The sequence below is a fragment of the Gymnoscopelus microlampas genome, assembly GCF_963454915.1.
Source record: "Gymnoscopelus microlampas genome assembly, chromosome: 9".
Classification (NCBI taxonomy): domain Eukaryota; kingdom Metazoa; phylum Chordata; class Actinopteri; order Myctophiformes; family Myctophidae; genus Gymnoscopelus; species Gymnoscopelus microlampas.
Genome location: NC_139946.1, coordinates 29,985,078 through 30,002,442, shown reverse-complemented (window position 1 = coordinate 30,002,442; position 17,365 = coordinate 29,985,078). Strand labels below are relative to the sequence as shown.

Here is a 17,365-nt window from a genome sequence, read left to right as displayed (position 1 = left end):
TTGGTTGTAATTGTATTCTTGCTCTGTAAAGCACTTTGAGCTGCATTTCATGTCATGAAAGGTGCTATACAAATAAAGTGTTTTATTATTATTATTATTATTATTATTAAATCAATTCCTGGTTAAGGTTTGTGCAAGAAGAACTTAATGTAAGCACACAAAACGTTTTGGTACTTTGCTTTCAGTTACGTAATGATTCAACTGAGGAAGACAAATCATACAAGGGTTTCATTTTAGGGCTGATGATGATTAATAATAATTACAGATGCATAGTCATTTGAATTGAGATATATACTCTGTATGTTACAGTAGGTGTTTTTTTCTCACATACATATGTAACACAAAACAGATGGTGCCAATCTTTTGGTTTGTTTCTTTGGGCAAAATAAGATCAAAGTAAGAAAGATCCAATGAATTTATTATAATCAGGCTCCTCCACTCCAAGGTATTTAAATCACATAATTCTCAATGCCAACATTAAATCATTAATTATCCTGCAAAACTCTTTAGCATTTTTACAACTTTTAAAAATAGAAGTCCATATTTGTAGACTCTGAAGTTGCCCTTTGTTGACATGCATATTTGTCTCTGACAGACATCGGCATAATACACATATAGAATACCTATAGCACAGTGAATGCAGAGAGGATAATTCCCCCATTATCCACTTCCAGCCTGGCGCCCCCATTCCATGTTCCATGAGTTCCATGTTGACAAGCAGGATGAATGTAATTTTCCTTTTGAAGAACATAACCTACAGAAACCTCAGAATCGTGTACAGTATAGTATAAGAACAAACTAAAATAAATATAAGAAAATCAATGTCCTTCTGTTACAGCTTGTTTTCTATTTTTTTGTATTTACTGCACAAGCACAACCAGTTTTGTAGTTGGAAGAATGGCAAAGTTGTTGTTGTTTTTCCAGTATTAAACCTGTTGAAGGTCTGTGTTTAATTTAAAATCTTAAATTACCCTGATAAGTATATCTTTCCACTAAAGTGGCAATTTGACTCGTTGGTGTGCATGACATTATAATTATAACAGAAATGACTGTGTATATGGCAGACATGAAAAGTCTAGATCTATTAGCTAGGGGTATGAGTGTGGAGAGAGTGACCTTGTACTGCAACCATAAGGACGGAGAATGGATTTAACGAGTATTGATATATTTTAGCTTTTTTCTCCTCTAATTAGCTGTTCCAAAATGCTCCAAAATGCCCCTCCAACAATGAATTCCCTAAGCAGTCATCTCTGTTATAACCTGAAGGAAATCTGAACATGGTTCAGGTTTAACCACATGAAGCATTCAGCAAAACTAAACAAACATCTGGCAAAAATAGTGGACCTAAGTTCACGTAGAGGGAAAACGAGGGCCAACAGACCCCTTGGGGACCTTGGTCAACAACGTATACGGTTTAAGTGGTTAAAATAATATTATCTTTCTAAATATGACAATTAGACGCAAAACCAACCCACCCCATTTGGGCTAAATACTTTCTGCTAACCCCCACTTGTTGGCCTTGGAGTAGACAACAACATGTCTCCTCCAATACACAAGGAGTCACCAGCTGGTGGAGGGGTTTAATTGCCCTTGCTTTGTAACAGTAAAAAAATATATAATAATAATAAATAAAAAGTAACGCAATGAGGCACTTTTTTTCTTAGAAAAAAAAAGAAGATTTCTGGGGAGTGACACGATCAACAAAGTATAAATTGTGTCTTAGTGTGCTCTATGCAGGACCCTCTACATTGATGGTTGTGACTGTTGCCATGAAACAACGCTGGAACAGGCGGTCAGGTTCTGGTGGATGGTTGTCACAGTCCAATTTGCCGCTCAAGAAGTGTTTCCGAAACCCTTGGGGACCGGCATGCTTGCTGGGTTGACTTGGCCCTTCCTGTGGGTTGGATTCAGTTCCTAGAAGACATACACAGATTTTTAAAGTCATACTGTGTAACTTTTCTTTTGTGTTTTTGGTGACACCGCTGGTAGCTATTTGTCATTCCATTCTGGGGGACGGGATTAAAGAAAAAACAAGACTGATATGAAATGTCATTTACAGCTTGGCTACCAATGTAAAGAAAACAACCAACAGCACATTTGAGATCAATGAGTTTAGCCCAAATGTGGAAAACTTGAGCACTGAGCAGGCGCACTAGGGTTTCAGACGATAGAAGTACGCGCAGTGGCGTTTTAAATGCGGAAGTGTTGCAATCCCAGATGTTCCCACCAGGCGGCGGCAGCTTCTCTGTTCTACCGTGGTTCTGGGGGCTTGGTTCAGAGTATGGGAACATTGGGAAGCCATTGGCAACCCCTCATTGCCTGGCCTTTAGCCAGAAGTGAGAAAGTGAGAAAGTGAGAAAGTGAGAAAGTGACGACTAGTTGCAGCATGTTTATTGACAGCTTGTTGCCAAGCTGTAATTAAGAAACAAGACTGACATAAGTAATTGTCATTAACTGGGATAACAGGTTATTATTACTTAATGCACGAATAGCCAAAATACTGTTGAGTCTTGACATATCCTCTGGGGTTACATTTTGTATCCTTTTCCAACTTCCCATTCAAACATCCCACTACCAGGCAGATACAGGCTCTTAACAAAAGGTTCACTTCACCCTAACTGTGCTGATCTGTACCCAAAACATAACAATAGCCACACATGGGTCACTTCAAACTGCAGATCATGTCGCTGACTGTGTCCACCACTCAGAACACCCTTATGAGTGAACTGTCCCCTAGATGGGTGTATGGAAACAAATGTATTGTTTGCAGGAACATACCGCTGGCCAGGGGCGTAGCCACAGGTGAGCATAGGTAGGCCTGGGCCCACCCATTTGGTTTTTCTGCCCACCCAAAAAATAAAAAATAAATAAATTAATAAATAAATATATAATTTAGATTATATAGATTAAAATGATGCTCCTGGATCACCCACTGGCGCAGACAGTATTGACATACCTTCTGGAGTCAGTCCATTGCACTAGCAATGGACGAATCAATTTACCCGTTTGGGATAAACTTGATCTGAACGGGAGGCTGACGAGGCGACATGATGGGAAGCCACTTCTATGGCTTTTAGTATGTGCAGATTGTGCACTAATAATCATTGCCTACTTGCAGGTCATAATTAATTTACAGTAAAAAAACAAACATTTCCATAATATCTTGCATAAGTGTATATAGGCCCCTATACAATATAACAATGGAAGTCAACACTACAAGGTTGACTACAAACATATGCAGTGACTTCATTGTACAATAGAATTATCAAAATACCAGAGTCTGATGATCAGATATACTGTATATGACTCTATGGTCATATTCCAAAACGGTTTTGGACATACAAGGTTTCCACCCAACAGCGACAATAGAGTTTAAGTGGTTAAAACAAAATTACAGGGGTGTCATTTGAGGTAGCTTTCACATTCAACCGCAAACTGCAGGTGTTTCATTCATACTCCACCTGAATGTTTTTTGCAGATTAATCTGATTTTAGATCGACACTTATAGAAACGTGCACACGCATGCGTGCGCACACGCACGCACGCACGCACGCACGCACGCACGCACGCACGCACACACACAGAGGAACCATATACTGTACTATGGACCCTAGGGGTCCTCAGAGTTACTACAGGGGCCGCCAAGTCTTATGAAAGTGAAAGTATCCACAAATACAAACACTCAAGTAAAGTACAGATACTCAAAAAACATACTTAAAGCAGCACTATTTAACTTTCCTCTAATACACCGAAATTTGAACCCGGTTTCCTGCGCAAGTGCTAAATCTTTTACCGTTGAGCTAATAGAGCCTGCCTGCTTGCTCAGGGGATAAATTGAATCTTGACCATCAGGTCAAAATTCGTGTCAAATCCTGTGTCTAGGTGAGACATGACCTTTGACATAATCTAAATGTCTTAATAGAAGAGCAGGGAGACAATTATTTTATTATTTTTATACTTAATTTTTTCACGCGGACACCACAGTGGTGTAGTCATGTCGACTGCAGAGACAACACAAAATACTAAACGCAATTCGGGACAAAAACAGAGACAAAAACAAAATAAGACAAATAAGACGAGGAAACGGGAAACAAAACATTGACACAAAATATACATAAGTAAAAAGAAGAAAAACAAACAAACAAAAACAAACAAACAGGAAAAGCAAGATACAGAGGCACAAAAACTAACCCATGTTCAAGTTCATATTCTTTACTGCTCTTTTTCTCCAACTAGAACATCAGAGCAACAGATCATTAATAAGGTCAGTCCTTCGTCAAGTGCCTGATAATAAAACAGTACCGAGTTCAAATTAAAAGAGCTCCCCCCATTTGGTTGTTGACTCTTCCTTATTTATTTCCGTACTTTCTGTATTTCTGTACTATTAGTTAGGCTGAGGTGCAAAGTCGTCATAGCTTACATTATGGTCCCCTCCATCCACACCCACACTTTCCATTACACCACAGATTACTACTCTTACTAAGATTTCCTCTGATTTTATATATTAACTGATCCATTACTTTTATTTGTTCTATTAGCTCCCTCTATTTCTCTACACTAGGGCTTAGTTTCTGAAGCCAATGTTTTATTATAAGTTTGAGGGCCGTTAATCTTAATATTTGAATTACCGTAGGTACTTGCCTTCGGTTCTGTCTACCCCCTTTGGTATTTTACCCAACAGGATATATTTGTGGCTGATGTTTACATTAATTTTCAGAACCTGCGTAATTTCCGTACCAGTATTGTCCCAGTACTTTTTCAAGACAGGACAAAACCAGAAGATGAGGCTGTAGTTGGCATGGTTTTCTCCACAGTCTCTCCAACATTTTGGTTTTGCTGATTTTTTATATTTAGCTAATTGGACTCTCATTTGGCATTTCCATGCATATTCTCCCCAGAACTGAGATGCTGTTGTCTTGTGTAAGGACAGGCTTATATTTTCCCATTCAATTTCGGTTAAATAAAAGGTTAAATCTAGTTCTTCTTGCCATCTTATTTTTTCTCTCAATTCTTCTGGTTTGTTCTGCCTATCCAAGACATTATATAATGCTGAGATTTGGTGCTTGACACTCGCACACTGCAGTAGGGTTTATTTCTCTTAATAGCAGCATTTCATTATGAATATTTAGGTCATTTCTGACTCTGTCCCAAACTGTAAGTGTATTTCTCTAAGCCATTTGTTTTATATATTTTGTTTTGGAATCGTTGTAAGGAATGGGATGAGTTTCTCCATATCTTTACATTAAGACAATTCTATGGACATCCCTTTTACCTGTATCTCCTCATTTGGCCATGTTTGTATTGTCAGGGAGACAAAATACAACCAGTTGTATAAGTTATATTGTATAACATACTCTATCCAAGGAACCATCACGCCAGAAGGAAATGTTTGGATCTGGGTGGTGCAATGGATCTGGTACAGTGCTCCGGTCCTGGATCTGGTGAGACGAAGGAGGAGCCCGGCCAGGATGCCACCCACAGAGCCTAGTCCCTCCATGTGCCAGAGCCCCCCCGAGTCCCGGCAGAGTAGTTCCGGAGAAGTGGACTGAGTGGCCCTGTCTTTCCCTATAGGACTGACCGTGGGTAGCTACTGGGGCGTAAGTCAGGGCTTGATCAACCCCGACTGGGTCACCTGAGCGAGGGTGTACTGTATGTTGTTGCGAGACCCGAAACACCCTATGACCCCAGACTACAACACTGATGATACGTGCATCTATATGATGTTTTCTTTATATCATACAGATTTGACAAAAAATATATTTTATTCATAAAAAGCTATATAGTGAGTGAGACTTTAAGTACCGTACTCAAATAAATGTAGTCATAACTGTCCACCAATGTTTAAAATATCACCAATGCATTCACTGTATGAGACATGAACTTACCTGCTTCCCTGAGAGGCAACCCATTGTCCAGTCCTTTGGGTTTGGTGGCGATGAACAAGTAGCACAGGACACAAAGTGTGATGATGAATGCAAGGAGAACCACAGCTGCTATGGAGAGGCCCACAAGTGCTCCCACACTAAAAAAAAAGTCAGAGAAGGTCCAAACAGAAGAATTATCATTAGCATAAATCAGTGGTTCTCAAACATGTCAAGGACCCCCAAATTGATATTTGGCTGTGGACCCCCATCTGAAAAGACTTGGTGCCACGGACCCGGATACAATATTTGTGTTGTTAAAATGTTAAAATTAAATAGCAGATCTAACGTAGTGGCTAAACAGATTGTTATGCTATATTTACTCATTTTGCTGGGGACCCCCTGGAACCCCTTCATGGACCTCTGGGGGTCCATGAAGGCGAACCACTTTGAGAACGACTTTGAGAACCACTGGCATAAACGAGAGAAAAAAAGCGTTAGCTGGTCAAACTTGAATAACACAAACAAAGTGTGCCTGAGCTTATTAAATGTCTGTGTCTTCCGTGAGGAAGAAGCCCAACAAATCCACGGTGAGGCCTTTAAGGAGGGCCATTCAAGCCAGAATGAAATGCTTGGAACGGGGGGAGTCTGGTGCAACGCTCAGGTCCTGGACCTGGTGAGACGAAGGAGGAGCCCGGCCAGGAGGCCATCCACAGAGCCTAGTCCCTCCCCGTGCCAGAGCCTCTCCTCTCCCCCAGCCAGCCCCGGCAGAGTAGTTCCGGAGAAGCGGATTGAGTGGCCCTGTCTTTCCCTAAGAGGAGTAGAGGACTGACCGTGGGTAGCTACTGGGACGGCTTGATCAACCCCGGCTGGGTCACCTGGGTGAGGGTGTATGTTGCGAGACCCGAAACACCCGTCGACCCCAGGCTACAACACTGATGATACGTCCCAGTTGCATCCATGTGATGTTTTTCTTTATAATGTGCTCGTCCTCTACAAGGATATCAACAGTGGTAGAAAGTAACCATTAACTACATTTACTTTTGAAATTTAGAGAACAACTTCGGACATTCTGCATAATGAGTATATATTGGTACTTTTAGTATATTTGAAAAATTAGTATTTCTTCTACCACTGGATATCACAGATGCAGCAGTACCCTCTAATTGACTGGATGAACGAAAACCTACTAAAACTAAACAAAAATAAAACAGAGGTGCTACTGGTAGGTCCAAAACCTAAAAGTGATAAACTGCTGAACTCCCTAGGACATCTGCATGGGTTAAACCTCAATTAAGAACAGGGATCTGTTGCGCCTCTCACACTGTGAGGTGCCTGTAAGGTGGCACTGCAAAGTGAACGACGCGTCACGCTAGACGTTCGGGCCGCGTAGCGGCCCGAACTTCTAGTTTTTTACAATCATAATAATCAGGCATGCAAACGGCCCTGAAGTGAAAAGAGTGACAACATGTTTTTTTTTCGGGTCAGGTGTCATACTATTTGGATTCAAAACGGCTATTGTAGCTGAAAAGCTACAAGTTTGCATGTCTGAATAATGCAAAAACAGAATTATTTGTTTGCATTTTCTTTTTTTCTCCTCCATATATTTTCATAATAAAAAAAGTGCGTATCGTATCGTATCGAAATCGTATCGAAGTTGTGAGCCAAATATCGTATCGTTTCGTGAAATTAGTGTATCGGCACACCCCTACTAGCAGATCTGTCATTCATAGTGATAGAACTATAGAAAACCACAAGTAAACAGCCTCAGAGTCATACTTGACTCAGATCTAAATTTTACATCTCACATCAATAAAGAAACCAAAATTGCATTTTATTCATATCAGAAATATGGCAAAGGTACGACGACCCTTCCTGTCACAAGCAGATGCTGAAAAAATTATCCATGCCTTCATCATCAGCCACCTAGATTACTGTAATGCTCTACTCAGGACTACCAAAACAAGCCATAGTCAGACTACAACTCACACAAAACTCTGCTGCTAAAGAGAACACATCACACCAGTCCTGTACACCCTTCATTGGCTCCCGGGCCCCCATTGAATACATTTCAAGGTCCTACTCATAGTAAACAAGGCATTCAACGGCCAAGGCCCTGCAGATATTACAGACTTGCTATTACCATACAGAGCACTGACATCCTCCACAGCAGGTCTACTTGACACAAATCAGCGCCCAAAAAAGAGGCAGCTTTTTATTTCTATGCAGCTCCACCAAAGCTCCTCTTAGCACCTTGGTTCATCAGCACTTTATTAATAATATGTTTCCTGTCTATATGGTTTTAAGTTTTTTCCCCAGGATTTCTTATTATTTTAACTTTATTCTATTATTTTTCACTGGTGTTTTTACCATTCTAATCCTATGCCCATCATGATTCATTCTATGCATATTCTGTGCTTTTACCTGGTGTTTTCTATGTTCATTTCTATATCTGACTTATCTCTCTTAATTGTGAAGTATTTGAATTCTGTCCTGCCTGTGAAGCACTTTGAACTGCAACCCTGTATGAAAGATGCATACAAATAAAGTGTATTATTATTATTATTATTATTATTATTAAAACAAGCATTCAGTGCATGTCAGTGTTCATTAATTTCCCCTGCCAATATTAATTGATATATACTTTGAAGGCTAAATTGAACAGGTGACACTAAACCATAAAGCTAAACTGTCAAATGAACATTTGTTTGCAGCTCTTTTTTTCCTAAAATACTCTCCATTTTAAATTCAAGATTTCTTTTTTGAAAATGGTGTTAGTGTAGATTATGTAAAGGTACATTTCAATTCAAATAGGTAGACTATTGGCATTAAACTTTGAGGCCCTAATCTATCATCTCTTAAATGCATTTCACTTATGATGTCCAAGCTTTCTTTCAAGGTAGATGACATGCTCTGTAATTGATGTAACAAACATATCAGAAAAATGTGGCTGCAAAATCCTCAGCTCTAGCTTAGATTTTACTTGACAATTCTTGTAGATTTTACTTGCAAAAAAATAAGTTTGCTTTAGGCTACTTAACCAAGTTAAGTTGACTACTTAAGCGAATTAAGTATTTTATACAAGGACTAGTCTTGCTTGATTTACATAATCAAATGATGCAATTAGTTGCATGGATTTTTTTTAAGTAGATGGGGCGGAATATTCTTCTCAGTGCATGTTCCGAGATGTCTTGCCAATTGCTTGATTGTATTGCCTATTACATCGATTAAATTGCATTCTCAAAAGTAGTGGAAATATCAGATCTAAAAGCTCACAAGGCATTGCGTGCAATGCGTTGTGAGCTTCTATTTCCACTATTCATGTTTTTATAAAGTATAAAGTAAATACATTAGTCATTTGTATAATAGGTTATTTGCTAAACATACATTTATTTTGTATTCATATGTTCCTGTGTTCAACGAGAAAAAAAGTAATCGTTAATCACAATTGTGACAATTTTAAAACAAATACATTGTAATTGTGACAGCCCTACCAACAGGCAAGACCTTACCTCAGCCACCACATGTATCCATATTCATAGGGGAAGAAACTGTTGGGATCATCACAGCAATACTTGATGTCATTAAAGCCACAACAGTAGAGTGTCGTGCTGTCACTGCCAGGCTTAGGACATCTGAAGCCTTCCACAAACACTTTCTCTGCGGTGTAATAACTCTGGCAAACTGAGCTCATCTTTTTTTCCTCCTCCTTCAGTAATACGCAAACTGTGAGATAAAACTGTACCTGATCTGTCTTAGATTAATTGAAATCTCTCGAGCCAAAAACGAGCGGAACTGCATTTCTCTCTCCTTACCATTCTCTCTCCCTCCCATTCTCTCTCTCTCTCTCTCTCTCTCTCTCTCTCTCTCTCTCTCTCTCTCTCTCTCTCTCTCTCTCTCCCTCCCTCTCTCTCTCCCTCCCTCCCTCTCTCTCTCTCTCTCTTCCTCCCTCTCTCAAGGAGCTCTCCACGGTACTGAAGAAGCGTCATGCTATAGCCTTTTGCTAAACAGTGGCAATTTTATAGGGGGGGCACTTTATAGGATGATGTATTTGCACTGTATTAGCCATACTGGTGACAGTAGATTAATTGTGTTGTCTCTTGTTGATCTGAAAGCCCAGCCCCCCCACAGATATAACCACCTGTAGGCTATGACTCAGTTCCTTGCTGACTATGCAACTCTCTGGTATAAAGGATACTGGTATTATTTCCATAGTGTACCAAGTTAACCATACCATACTGTGCACTTCCTCACAGATGGTGTTTTTTGTGTGTCCCCCATGACAAAATATTGCCCCTCCCCCTGACAGAGGCGGACAGAGACGCCTATGGGGGCTAAATATACTTTTTAGTAGCATATACTTTTTATGCTACTTAATTGGAATTATCACTGTTTGCTAAGATAACTATGTGAAGCATTGGGGGCAGTGTTAATGTGACTGTCCATCCACCTTCACTGTTTGATTAGGAAATAAATAGGCCTACACTTAAACACAATATTAGCAACGCTAATGATCATGTAATTTTCATGTGTTTCCCCTCGTGTGTCTGTCTGTCTTTTAGCAGGATATTTCGACCAGCTGTGAACTGATTCCACAAAACTTGGTGGAAAGAGTGGACATTGTCTCCCTCTCCTGACAAAGAGAAGTAATTGCACTGCAGGTGTGCTCCACAGTGTTCATAATAATATGTATTTGCACCGTATTAGCCATACCGGTGACAGTATGAATTGTGTTGTCTCTTGACAATGTGTTGATCTGTGAGCCCAGCCCACCTGCTATTTATGGAGTTGGTACAACGTATGTTCAGGAGGCAGACTACGCCTTCAAACAATACAGTAATTAACAAGTATCAAGGAGCAAGTGATTCTTTTACTTGCTCCTCACTCTACTCCCATGCTCTATTTCCATTCCTAGTTCACTCCCCAGGTAACAAGCTTGATCGATCGCCATGGTAACCGAGTCAACTCCTCCCTTATCTGCCATGGTAACTGATCATAGCTCCACCCTTGCCATTCTCTGAACTATTATAGATATACAACAAGCAATACAAAATACGAAATAGCTAAATACAAAAAACAACATTTGTATGCAAAAAGCATTTTGATATACAAAAGGAAAAATATATATATGACGATTGTAAGACAGTGAGTAATTCAAATTCATAGATGGTGGTCAATACTACAAGTGAAAAATGAGAACAGGGACCAAATCACAATGCAGTGATGGCCTACACTTAAATTCAGGAAGGCTAAAACTAAGACCCACATGATGGGATGTGATACAGTCAAAAGGCAGGTGGAGACTATCAATCCGAAACACAGGCAAAAGGGGACCCATTAATAGAAAGAAAGCATAGATAGAATGGCAGGTTACAGGAACGGTCTGATATCGAGGGCTTCATCTAGGCCCTTATTAACAGTGTCTAATGTAGAGATCCAAAATGCCTCTCTACTGAGAAGTAGTGTGTTAATGTCACCTCCATTGGGGGGCAATTTGACCCGTTCAATGCCAATATACTTTAATGAAGAAATTCAATGTTTGGCTTCTGCAAAATGAAGAGCCACTACTGGGTTCCTAAGATCTTTGGTTCTGATATCACACATGTGCTCTGAAATTCTTGTTTTTAAAGCTCTCAAGGTTTTTCCGACATAGGCCAACCCACACATGCACTTGATCAGATATATTTGTAGAAGTACAACTAATATAAAGTTGTACATAAAATAAAATAAACACCCTTTATTTTAAAACGTTTACCAGTAACATGGGTGATCAAAAGATTTGCATTTGTATGTGAAACTACTTTGGGCACGTACATTTGCCACATTTATAGTTAACGTCTCTGATTTTTGTCAAAAAGTGTGAGGGAGGCCTTGGCCGTGGCGTGACGGTCCAGGCACCCTCGGCTGCAATGCCAGCCTGACAGCGTGTCGCGGGTTCGACTCCCGTTCCCCACGACCTTTGCCGCGTGTCACCCCCCCATCTCTCTCCCCATTTCCTGTCAGACTAATTTCCTTACAAATAAAGGCAAAAAATATATATATTTTTTCAAAGTGTGAGGGTTGTTGGCTGTTGCATGTGCGATCTGACCAGTAGATTTCTCAAGTTGGGGCATGGGGGGGTCTACTGTGGACAATACGTGGGGCAACTATAAAACAATTACCAAGAGAGGGATCAGAGCTCCGAATGTGCCAATGTTTCTTAATAACTTTTTCAAACTGGCATCCAAGGTGAAAATACTGGAACAAACAGTTAATGCACTGTTCACCTACAGTGTTCTTCTGCCTAGGAGCCAGACAATCATTCAGACAGCTATTGTGAAACCTATTGAAGGCTGGCTGTATCCACTTATCAGCATGAAGAGCTATAAAGAAAACCCACAAACCTCATGCTGAGAGCTATCATCCTACTCCCATTGGTCAATTCAAATGTAGTATACGTAGAATCTGTAGTACAGACATTCAAAAGATCTGCAGATCCATCTCAGTCAGTGTGGCTAGATAAGTGGATACAGCCAGCCTTCAATAGGTTTCACAATAGCTCTCAGAATGATTGTCAGCCCGGGACACTCTTGAGTGACTGAAGGTAAAAGCTGTATGGATGTAGATGGAGATGGAAAATTAATTATTTCATGTGATGGAAAAAATCCACTTAAAACTAAAAAAATCCCCTGTATAGTTCTATTTTATGTTGATGTGCCACTGAAAATTTGTTTTATTTTATCAGTCTCTGCACATGTATGCTACATAGCCTACTTAAGGAAATAGTTCACCCCCAAAATGACATTTTTTCTATTGATTACACACCCCATGGAGCCTTGAATTCATGGTGATTTTTTTGTTTTTGTCGCATTCCTAACCCAATCATTTGATGACCGGCAGTGGCTCCGGTAGGAGACTCAAAATGTCAACTTTGAGTCTCCTACCAGAGACATTAGCATATTTCCGCCTGTCATAACATTTTTGGTTTAGGAATGCGACAAAAACAAAAAAAAACTCCATGAATTCGAGGCTTCATGGGGTGTGTATAGAAAACAAGTATGGGTGAACTATCCCTTTAACACAGTTGAAGATGGGGGGGAGAAATGTGTGTGTGTTTATGCGTGTATCTGTGTGTTAGTGTGTCCAGAGTCCAGACCTAATCTCGCAAACTACTACTCTGGTCAGCAGCAAATGTCTCACCATATTAGGCTAAAACAGAGTTCTGGCAGTGTCAGAAATGTGTGTGGGTGGTGCAGATAGCTGAGGGGTTAAGGTGTGTACCACATAGGCTCTGATGCATAGGATTCAATTACCGGGCCTGGCGGATCATTGCTGCATGTCACTCTCCGTCTCTCCCCTTTTCCGTTTCCTCTACACTATGTGGACTATCAATAAAGGAAGCCTGAAAAACACATTTCTTGTGTGCACAAGACATTTGGTGCCGATTGGTCCAGCGGTCAACAGAATGGGATTCATGGCCCCATATTACATCAAACCTGATCAAACAAGATAGAAGACTCTTGTCAGAACTCCAATCATTCATTAAAGCTTAAGGAATTCTCTGAAAGAGGTGTGAAGCACTGCAGTTAGTTGTTTTTAATGAATGAATGAATGTCAGCTGGGAAGTTGTCTAATCCACTGTAATCCCTGCTTGATGAAACCAGATAGAGAGGAAATATTGTCAAAAGAGAAGGATTAGTGACTACGGAGTCTGGCGCAACATGTGAGCTCAGCCCGAGCAGCAGATACGCACTTAAACACATGCAACTCTGCCCTGGCACACACAGAAAAAGAGATTTAATTCATTCATGATTTCACTGTAGGAAATACAAAAGATTTGGACGATGATGTACAGTACATTGTGAGTGATAGGATGTAGAGCAACTGTCTGCTGTACAGTTGCAAGTTGGTATAATCAATCTCTGTAATTTGTCAAATTCCTCCTGCCTCTTCTTTAAAAAGCAAAAAATAATTAAACCAAACAAAATACAATGATAATAATAATTATATTATTAGTGAAAAACAAAATTGGTCCATGGAGTTCATTAGAACTCCATGGACCAACTTTACTAATTTTTTTTCCACTAATAATAATCAGAAGTCTAATCAGAAGTCAGGCCAACATCATTGTCATGCGAGGACAGACTTTGAAGGACAATGCGTCTGGAATCAAGGTCAGCTAAAGATTAAAAGGGAAAAAAAGAAATTAAAGCAGACAGCAGACACAACACTACAAAGCTTGACTTGTAGAAATACTCTGCATCTGTGTATCTTGACATGATGTGAACTGCAGCACCAGATGGCAAGTGAGACATTTTGGTTGTTTACACTTTGCTGTAAGGTTCCTGTGAGGACTAAGGGGTAAGGGCAGTACACACAAAGAAGGGTAACTATAAATAACTAATACCTATAAATATGTCATTTTAAACATGACATACATACATTAAGTTCTATTAAGAGAATGGCAGAATCCACACTACAACTCAATACTCAATAACAGTGGTGAACAATATAGTTGGGATCACGTTCATGGCTAATTCTGGTGAACGATAGAAACACTATCTAACAACAATCGAAATCCATCAAAATTTACAGGACATCACTTTCAACATGTCATGTGCAACACATCACTCACATTCAACATGTTTATAGAGTCACACTCTCTGTCCCGCACGGTTCTCCTCAATGGCTTGAGCAATTGACCTGAACTTGCACATGGGCATTGACCATTAGCATATATGCAGACCGTGAGGAAGCTCACGGTCTGCATATACACTTATCCCAAAATGTAAGCTGTTTATTCGCACACAGGCAGACCTGGCTCACAGCTACAAACGTATAAAGGACTTTCATTTAGGAGCCCCACACACAGCGTTATTATGAGCGGGTGGGCACTTTGGATATAATTTTCCATAGCACTCGCACGCAGATTTACACGTGCAATGTTCGAATGAACATTTTACGTAGCACTTAGCCTTGACTAACCTCGCGTCACCAGGCTTTCCACCGCGCAGGTAAGCCTGGTATTCGTTCTAAACTGAGCCATGTGATCCGTTAAAAAAAAAGAAAATCTGGGGGTGGGTTCCGGTTGGCGTCACATTGTTGTTGTTCCCCACATAATGCAAATCAATTAGTTTAGTCTCGCTAGTCGCGCTATGAGTTATAATAAAGGATAAACCTACCAAACGATTATTATACCAAAAGAAACAAAACGATTATACCAATTTAAACCAATTTTAAACAAGGGGAATCATTTTGGAGGTGGCTCCGCCCCCTCAGCCAAAAGCACACCCTGTGTATGTCACTGATCACATGACCTCAATTAATTATCCAGTTCTAGGCAACATAGAAGGGGGGGGGGACTTCTTTCTTATTTCCACACAACAGCTCTAAGGTGTATTAAAGACATAGTTCAATGTTGAAAATGAGTGGTATTTTCCTTTAAGGTAGACCAGTAATTCTTGGCAGAGCTAATGTGATACATCATAACCCCATCTTATCGAAGTCTCAACGAGGTGCAGTCACATTAAAGGTGTTGTTGAAGTGTGCAAATGTCATGCAGAAAGACCCTAATTAATCTGCCACTGTTATACCGTCTACGCTGCTGAAAAGATAAATATCATTGTAATTCATTTTAACATGTTCAAACATTATTAGGCAGACATGCATGCCTTTTTTCTACTGTGTTCAGACTCAGAAGTTATACAGTTGAAAATCTCATTGTTTTCCACAAATGTATTTTATCAGGAATTAATAATGGAATTGATAAAGATTCAGACCAATAAGCAGAAGGCATTGGTATCAATAAAATCGTATTAATTCCCATCCCCAGTTATACCGTCTACAATAGAAATGTGGCACATCTCACATGACAAGCTGTTTCTCTCCAATTATAATAGCCATCTCAGAAATGTCCATCAGCTGCATTTCTGCTAATGCCCAGTATGTTCTCAAAAGGCTTTTAAAGGCATTATTATGGAATGGAAAGCCACAATGCACGCCACTACTGTCATTACAGCAGAAAGACTGAATTACAGCAGAATGCACCTTCAATGGACACATTCACATTAAATATCACAGTGATAACTATTTTCTCCTTGCATTTTGACATTTATCTTTGCATACTCTGCTAATCAATTGTGACATTTTGTAATATTGCTATTTCTAATATGGCTTAAAATCCCAGGGTGACCTTCACATGAAGACCGCCTTGCCCCCCCCCCCCCCCCTCTCTCTCTCTCTCTCTCTCTCTCTCTCTCTCTCTCTCTCTCTCTCTGTCTCTTGGTTTGGTTTGATTTGATTTATTTAGCACAATGTAAAAACAATACAAAAAACTGTACACAAAATATAAATAGGAAAAGTGCCATTAGGAAGCAAGAAGCCCAAAGGGCTTATACGAGGCCTCTACCTATGTATAACACAATACAAATATTAATAGAACCTGATTTGTAAACAACAAAATATGGATATATAGAATTTATAAAAATGAAAATCATCAATCAACATAATTAGAATACCTGATTATCCATGACAAGATTATTGATAATAATTAGCCAACATAGTTGACATATCAGATTTTACAGGATGTCAAATGCATAGAGCAACCAAGCAAACAGGGAATAGAAAAAAATAAACCAAACAAAAGTTATCAGGGAATGTGTGATAATGGATGTGACATTATGTGACCCGGTCAGAACATCCGGTCAGAACATCCTTCAATTTGTTCTTCTATAAATTAAGTAAAGAAAGTTGTATACCAGTAGAGTACTTGTATTACCAAAGTGCAGTACCTAGTCTACGTTGAAAGTTGAAATAACGATAGACCAAAATGGAGAGGATGGAGAATTACGTATCACTTTACAGCCATTCTAGACTTGTTTCTTGTGAAGAGCAGAAAACAAAATGCTGTGTTTTTGTGACAGAATGTTATTAATCATTTATTCACTGCCACACGTTAATTAAGATTCAGATTTGGTTTGTCGCAGCATCATGACTTATGCTTACATTTAGCCAACAATGGCAGCAAACGCCACCAATCCACACCACAGAGAGGCCTGGTGTTAACCACCCCCACTGTGTGACCTTTGTCCAATCACTTGTGGGTCTTTAATCCTGAAGCAGGCCTCTTTATACAGGCCCACTCTAACAGGATTGGTGATGTTCACCCAGGGGACGTAGCCAACAGCTGTCGCAGCCGCCTTGTGGTCGTGTGTGCATGGCGAACATGGGAAGTTAGGCCCCAGTGGGTGGAGTTCGGTGGGAGGGGACAGGCGGGAAACTATGCTGATCTTCTTAGCTGGGCGCAGATTGCCACGGTGAAAGGACAAGAGGGATGCTCAGTCCAAATGTGCATTAAAACGTGGAAGTCAACTGGACGACACCTCCCCGTCATTCCTGATTTTTTTCCTTGGTTTCTTTTTCCATATCCTGCTTGAGGTTTTTTCTTTCTTCCCTTTCTATTCATCCTCACGCCTCAACCAATGTATATATGCATGGGTTGCTGATACAGCAGGGATAAACTCGCG

At 40.0% G+C, this 17,365-nt stretch overlaps 1 protein-coding gene across 1 annotated transcript; it reads right to left on the bottom strand.

Moving 5' to 3' along the window:
* Nucleotides 1-1,729: 1,729 nt before the first annotated feature.
* On the bottom strand, nucleotides 1,730-9,555 carry LOC311052287 (protein shisa-like-2A; the record flags this gene model as incomplete). Its single annotated transcript, XM_084067180.1, has 3 exons — nucleotides 1,730-1,914; nucleotides 5,886-6,022; nucleotides 9,374-9,555. The coding sequence occupies 3 exons, from the start codon at nucleotides 9,553-9,555 to the stop codon at nucleotides 1,730-1,732; spliced, it is 504 nt and encodes a 167-aa protein (XP_083923306.1).
* Between the last annotated feature and the right edge of the window lie 7,810 nt (nucleotides 9,556-17,365).